Genomic DNA, 7,559 nt, shown 5'->3' on the forward strand with positions numbered 1-7,559 from the left:
GAAAAGCCAACCTTTAGACTGAGTGCCTTCAAAACTCTATCCCATTTCTACTCTATACTGCAATTTCTCATGGAGAACAAAAATCCCAGAGCACATTTCCCACAGCCTTTTTTTTTCTGGTCTTTTTTGTCTTTTCCAGGGCTGCACCCTCAGCATATGGGGGTTCCCAGGCTAGGGGTCCAATCAGAGCTACAGCTGCCAGCCTACACCAAAGCCACAGCAACGCCAGATCCAAGCCACGTCTGCAACCCTACACCACAGCTCACGGCAATGCCGGATCCTTAACCCACTGAGCGAGGCCAGGGATCGAACCCACGACCTTATGGTTCCTAGTTGGATTCGTTAACCACTGAGCTATGACAGGAACTCCATCCCACAGTCTTATAAGAAACAGACCTGTCAATGATGATTTTTTTTTTTTTTCTGGTTGCGGCATGTGGCAGCTTGATGTGGGATCTCAGCGCCCAGACCAGGGACTGAACCCAAGCCACAGCGGTGATAGTGCTGAGTCCTACCCACTGGACCACCAGAGAACTCCCAAGAATGATGATCCTTTTTGTGATATTTAATACAGCAGCCACCAGTCATGTGTGGCTACTGAGCACTCAGCAAGCTGTTTGTGTGACTAAGGAACTTGACTGTAAATGCATTTCATCTTAATTAATATAAATTTAAATATCCACACATGGCTAGTGGCTACTGTTCTGGACAGTGCAGTCTAGGTACTACAAAAGTTAATTTTCAACAAATAAAAACATTATTTGAAAAATATTAGTCTTTTCTTCCTTAAGACCCAACAAGATAGCCAGGAAATACATTATTTGTTCAAAACAGAATCTTTCTCTGGGAAAATCCCTAAGGCCAGTAATGATTTATCACCACCCAATCAGGCAAGAGGAAATAAAGAAACTCAGTGGCAATCTTGGCTTCAGTCTCCAAGGATTTCTCTTCATGTTTTCCTTTGAAGCTATTCCTGTTTTACCTTAAATAAAAGAATGTTCTTTCTCTCCATCACTAGCAGTATCTCTCACTAGGCAGATCCAATGACCTGGTGATCCAGCTCTTCCCATCCTCTAAGCTGGGAAGCTGACTTTTCCCAGATGTTTTGGCAAACAAATCAAAGAAATTTCAGTAACACTGTGATTAGACAACACGTTGATTATAAAGGTCCAATAAGAAAAGAAAAGAAAACAAAACAAAAAGACTTTGGGACTCAAGAAAGAGATGAATTTGGGACTCAGAAGGACGAGATGAGGGCTATTTCCTCAAATCTTCAACTTTAGGAGCTGCAAAAGACTTTCTTTTTAGGGCTGCACCTGAGGCACATGGAGTTCCCAGGCCAGCAGCTGAGTTGGAGCTGCAGCTGCTGGCCTGTGCCACAGCCACAACCACAGCCATGCAGGATCCGAGCCACAGCTACAACCTACACGGCAATGCTGGATCCCCGATCCACTGAGTGAGGCCAGGGATTGAACCCACATCCTCATGGTTCCTAGTCAGATTCGTTTCCAATGCGCCACAAAGGGAACTCCACAAAAGACTTTGCTATGTGAATTTTCCGATGCTGACTGAGGTAGGCACTTCTGCTGAAGCATTTCTCACACTCAGTGCATTTGTAAGGTTTTTCTCCTATGTGGGTCCTCCGGTGCCTGATAAGGTTAAAGCTTTGACTGAAGCACTCACCACAATCAGGACATTTATAAGGTTTCTCTCCTGTGTGTGTCCTTTGGTGAATCACCAAGGTGGAACTCTGACTAAAAGTTTTCCAACACTCAGAACATCTGTAAGGTTTTTCTCCTGTGTGTGTTCTCTGATGTCTAATGAGATGGGAGCTGAGACCAAAACTCTTTCCACATTCACAACATTTATATGGTTTCTCTCCTAGCTGGAGTCTGCCTTCTTCTATCACACTGCAGTTCAGACTCAAACTTTCTTCATATTCAGAACTTTCATAGGATTTCTCACCTGTGTGTGCTTTCTGGTGTGTAATAAGGTTTGAACTTCGACTGAAATTCTTCCCACATTCGGTACACTGATAGGGTTTTTCTCCTGTATGTGTTCTCTGATGCTTTATTAGAGTAGAATTACAACCAAAGCTTTTTCCACACTCAGGACACTTGTAGGGCTTCTCACCTGTGTGTGTCCGCTGGTGGCGAATTAGACTAGAACTCTGACTAAAACTCTTCCCACACTCGGGGCACTTATAAGGTTTTTCTCCTGTGTGGGTCCTCTGATGTTCTACTAGGACATAACTGTGGCTGAAGCATTTCCCACAAACTGGACATTCGTACGGTTTCTCACCTGTATGGGATCTGTGATGCTGAATAAGGTGCGAGCTGCTACTGAAACTCTTCCCACACTCAGGACATTTGTAGGGTTTCTCTCCCGTGTGAGTTCTTTCATGGATAATAAGATGGGAGGTGTTGCTGAAGCTTTTCTCACATTTGCCACATTGGTATGGCTTCTCGCCTGTGTGTGTTCTCAGGTGCTGGATCAGGTGAGAGCTGTTACTGAAGCATTTCCCACACTCAGAACATTTATAAGGTTTTTCTCCTGAGTGGGTCCTCTGGTGAGTTCGCAGATGAGAGCTGTTATTGAAGCTTTTCCAACATTCAGAACATTTGTAGGGTTTGTCCCCAAAGGATGTATTCTGCTGGACAGAGGTCCTGGTGTGTTCTCCTGGGTCCCATCCCCACTGACTGTGTTCTTCCTCCTCTTTTCCTGTAGAATTTTCCTGATTCTCTGAGTTGCCATCATTCCCACAGAAATCATCACACTCAATCTTACCAGCTTGGGACCATATCAATGGCATTTCTTTTGTGTCCTCATGCTTATAACTGTGGGGGCCATCATTTTTAGACCATTTTGAAGTTCTCTCTTTATCTGCCTTAGAGTTATTGTGATGAACAGTTTCCAAATTATTCTTACTTTCTTCTCCTGCAAGAATAAACAAATACTCTAAACACATTCCCTAGACTCTGCCAGAGGAAAGAAATTCTGAATTACAGTGGAAGAGAGAGAATAACAAACTCAAACCTTGTAAACTATATTAAAAAAAATTTTTTTATAGCTAGTTTTACTTCTTTTACTCTATGTGTTCATCAGAAGCAGGTGAATTTTTTGTACTTATAACACTAATGAAATATATCTGAACAGGTGCTACCAACTGCCACAGAGGATATCAACCTAAAATCAAATTCATTAAAATTTATTCTAGAAGACTTAAAAGAAAAAAGTGTGTGTGTGGGAATATGAACAGAACACTATCTGAGGTGAAAACTAGACAAATCCTTGGTTAAAATCTGAGCAAACACAGATATAACAATGATACCCACTACTTATTAAAAACTACTACATGCAGCTTTGCATGTAGTATATCATTAATGCTAAAAAGATATGAGACAGATATTATGATTCACTTTTTTTTTTTTTTGGTCTTTTCTAGGGCCACACCTGTAGCATGTGGAGGTTCCCAGGCTAGGGGTCTACGTGGAGCTGCAGCCACCAGCCTACAACACAACCACGGCAATGCAGGATCTGAGCCGAATCTTCTTTGACCTACCCCACAGCTCATGGCAACGCCGGATCCTTAACCCACTGAGCAAGGTCAGGGATCAAACCTGCAACCTCATGGTTCCTAGTTGGATTCGTTAACCACTGAGCCATGACGGGAACTCCCTGATACACTTTTCTTAAAGATGAAAAAACTGAGGCTACAACATAGCTTTTAAGTGACAGAGCAGGAAATCAAAGTCTGTCTCATTCTAATGCCCTGTTCTTTCTACAGAGTCCATACCACATCTTATAATGAATTTCCAAACGAGTCAGATCATCTTCTTAATCCCTCACCTGTAAAAATGTTTTTCAAACTCTCCCTCTCGGTGAAGCCATAAGGATCTGAGACCAAAAGTTTTTGCTCTTGCTCCATCACAATGGTCACAGCCAAGTTAGGGATCAAAAATCCTGTGGAAGGAAACAGGTTATGTTTGGAGGCACCTGTTAAGGTTTATTCTTCTTCCTTCCTTCCCAACCATTACAACATAACTGTAAGCATAGAATATTCTGTGGATCATACTAAAAATAAGAAACATGGTCCTTAGTAGTCCTTTCAGAAAACCTTACCTCAGATGCAAGTGTTTGGAATTAAAACTTAACCCAATTTACCTTTCCTAAGGAAATAATTTAAAATTTTAAACTTAACATTAAAGTCTGAGGATCAAGTTTTAAAAACAGAATGAATACTAATACTGTCTACTAGGAACTTAAAGACACTTTTCTATCTTTTTTTTGGCCTCACCTCTGGCATGGAGAAGTTCCCAGGCCAGGGATCAAACCCAAGCCACAGCAGTGACAACACTGAGTCCTTAACTGCTAGGCCACCAGAGAACTCCAGATACACCTTTAATTAAAAAAAAAAAAAAAAGTAGTTTTTTGGGAAAGTCACCAATTATAAGACTTTAAGGCATCAATAGGAGTTCCCGTTGTGGCTCAGTCATTAATGAATCTGACTAGGAACCATAAGGTTGCGGGTTCGATCTCTGGCCTTGCTCAGTGAGTTAAGGATCCGGCATTGCCATGAGCTGTGGTGTAGGTTGCAGATTCAGCTCGGATCCTGCATTGCTACGGCTCTGGCGTGACTACATCTCCTATTGGACCCCAGCCTGGGAACCTCCATATGCTGCGGGAAGTGGCCCTAGAAAAGGCAAAAAGACAAAAAAATTAAAAAATTTTAAAAAAAGGCATCAATATGCAGGTATAAGAATCAGCTAAAGAGAAAGCACTCTGTTTAGTTTACAAGGAATAAGTGGGTCCTTGACAAAAGGATAAAACCTTTGAAGTTCATTTCAAAAGAAAGTTAGGATTACAGGTCCTCAGCAGGCTAAGGACCTGGTGGTGTCACTACTGTGATGCTGGGTTGATCCCTGGCCCAGGAACTTCGGCATGCCAAGAGTACAGCCAAAAAAAAAAAAAAGGAAAAAAAAGGTAGGATTTATATAACTAGTAACAAGAAATTAAGGCAAAGTAGGGCTAGAATAACTATAGCCAATAATTTCTAAATATAAAAGGGAGGCTAACAAGGGATCTCTTCCTTGCCTTTTACTATCATAATCAGAAGATCCCTTTCAGCCTAAACTTTATCTTCAGGACTGAACTACAACCCCTGACCTACTTTATGGAATTGGAAATGTGATCTGTCACTGGAAGGCAGTGGAATATGGACTTGGCATCTATTTCAGGGTATAAAGAATAGCACACTTCAGGGAAAATGAGAGCTTAAAAGGATATACAAAGGGATGTGTATGAAAACAAAAGATGGCATGCTTATAAATAATTCTTACCCCATTATTGCCTATTATGTGCCACTCGGTGAACTAAATATCTTATACAACACTTCATTTAATTCTCACAACAGCCCTCTGAAGTGTATGAAGTAACCAGTATGCTGTTTTATACCAAAACAGACATTAAGAAACTTTTCCAAAGTCACACAACCAGAAAGAGGTAGAGCTGGATTCAGTCCCAAGACTGTTTGGACACTGACTTTGACACTTTTATCTACTAAATTAGAGCAGGAAGCAGAGCAGGGCATAACCCCAACCTGCAAATGATTAAGAACCTTTATTTTGGTATATATTCACTATACTTTTAGAAAATCAATTTACATCCCTAGATCTTTTACCACAGGAAGCTGGCATTCTCTAAGCATCCTCGGTCTAAATGAAGCTCCTCTAAATTACAAATATGCCCAGTGTTTGAGTTGGGGGCAGGGGGAACCATACATCTGAATGCAAAAAGAAAAAAAATTTTTTAAAGTTGTTCAAATGGAGTAATACGTTTTGCTGCCTGAGTTGCATATTCCTAGCAAAGTCTTTACAGAAGAAGCAAGAGTCTGGTAACAGATACCCGTGCCACCATTTCCCCTGCTAGGAAACTATTAATTTTGTATCAGAAAAACCCTCAGCAACACTAGTTGAGCAAAATGGGAGCAAACTCGAGGCCACAAACGGCATGAAAAGGCTCTCTTTAAAAGATATCGCTCCACAGAGAGGGGCTATTTTCACTGTCCTAGAGCCGGGGGAAAAAAAAAAAAAAGTGTTTATGACTGGGCGTTGCTTTGGATCACAAAGACTTCCAAAGAAAATACACTGCCTGAAGCTTATCTTGAAGAAGCATTGCCAGGGAGCACGGGCTGGGGTGGACTTCAGCGTGAGGTTCCAGGAAAACAGAGGTCTCCAGTCGACAAGGCCCTTCGAGGGACGCTGCAGGCGAGGGAGGCGCGGTGGTCGGTGCGGCGGGAGATGCCGGGCCTTCGCCCCTCACGGGGGCGACTCCCCTGTCCGGGACGGGCATTGCAGCCTGGGCGGCGCACCTTTCGCTTCTCCTGTACGCAGCCCTCGGATCCCTTCCCCCCGGAGAAGAAACTCACTGCTCGGGGGGCTACACGAAAGGCGCCCAGCACCCCCAGGCGTCCCAGCTGTCCCAGAATAGGAATCCCCTCTCCTTCTGACCCCGGCAACCCGGGAGCCTAAACCCTTAAACCCGGAAGACAGAAACAGGAAGTTCCTCTAGCTTCCCCAGAGGGTGGGCGGCAGCCTCTCTAGGAAACAGGGATGGCTCGCTCTCTTTGATCCTAACCCTTAGGATCCCGGACGAGAAGAAACGTGCTGAGGGATTTCTTTTCCTGTGGCCCCTGTCGTTTGCAGACTCTGCTTCCCATTCCTCAGTTCAACTCTCCTCTTTCATTTCAGAGAAAATAGGAGCCAAACGAAATTTCCTCGACATCAAGCTTGCAAATCTACCAAGTCTGCACCGCCGCCATCTCTTGCTTCCCTCCCAAGACCGGAGGATTTGTCCTTCGCTTTTACAATGAGCCCCTATTGTTACTCACTTTCCTTCCCACCTTCATGGATCCTTACACTATCACTTAATCTCCTGATTCTCCCATTTCCATCCCCAAATAGTCCTTCAGCTCTTTCTTTCTCTGTCTCCTTCCCCTTCCTTCTTTCTCTCACAATATTTCCATTTTATCATTTCCCATTCACCTTTTAACTCATTTCTCTGGCAGCAAAAGCAACAGAGACAGATCAATGACCTTTGTGTTGTTAGCACACTGATGTGCTTTGGCTCGCACTCCTTTTTCAGGAGTTTTGACATGGCAGACTTTCTTCTAGAAACACTCTTTTGAGGGGACACCACACCCTCCCCATTTTCCTCCAACATGTTAACTCTCTTTTACAAGCCTGGTCTTCACTAAATGTTGCTCTTGGAACCCAGCCACTGTGTGCAGGTCACTTGGAGAAGCCACTGAAGCTATTCTGGCTTGAGTGGAAAAACTTTAAATGGCTTCGGCTCCAACCAACATCAAGTGGCCACCACAGGAGACCCCAAATGAGAACCACTTAGCAGAGTCCAGCTCCCCCTAGAACTGTGAGAGGAAATCATAAAGTGATTATTTTTACTCAAAGTTCCTAGGTTTTGGAATGAATTTGTTATGCAGCCATGGATGATCAGAATATATTTGGTACACTGAAGTGTGGTGTTAACTAAAACTAAAACAT

General features: G+C 43.1%; 1 protein-coding gene across 2 annotated transcripts; it reads right to left on the minus strand.

The window, feature by feature from the left end:
• Positions 1–1,423: 1,423 nt before the first annotated feature.
• Positions 1,424–6,548, minus strand: ZNF572 (zinc finger protein 572). Of its 2 annotated transcripts, none has more exons than XM_047783273.1 (3): positions 6,428–6,548; positions 3,850–3,963; positions 1,424–2,937 (listed from the first exon to the last, which is right to left on the minus strand). In XM_047783273.1, the coding sequence occupies exons 2-3, from the start codon at positions 3,926–3,928 to the stop codon at positions 1,493–1,495; spliced, it is 1,524 nt and encodes a 507-aa protein (XP_047639229.1). In that variant the 5' UTR covers positions 3,929–3,963; positions 6,428–6,548; the 3' UTR covers positions 1,424–1,492. The 2 variants fall into 2 exon arrangements, with proteins under 2 accessions (XP_047639229.1, XP_047639228.1); XM_047783272.1 differs by having other exon boundaries at positions 6,151–6,548.
• Between the last annotated feature and the right edge of the window lie 1,011 nt (positions 6,549–7,559).

This window comes from Phacochoerus africanus, chromosome 6, assembly GCF_016906955.1.
Source record: "Phacochoerus africanus isolate WHEZ1 chromosome 6, ROS_Pafr_v1, whole genome shotgun sequence".
Lineage (NCBI taxonomy): Eukaryota > Metazoa > Chordata > Mammalia > Artiodactyla > Suidae > Phacochoerus > Phacochoerus africanus.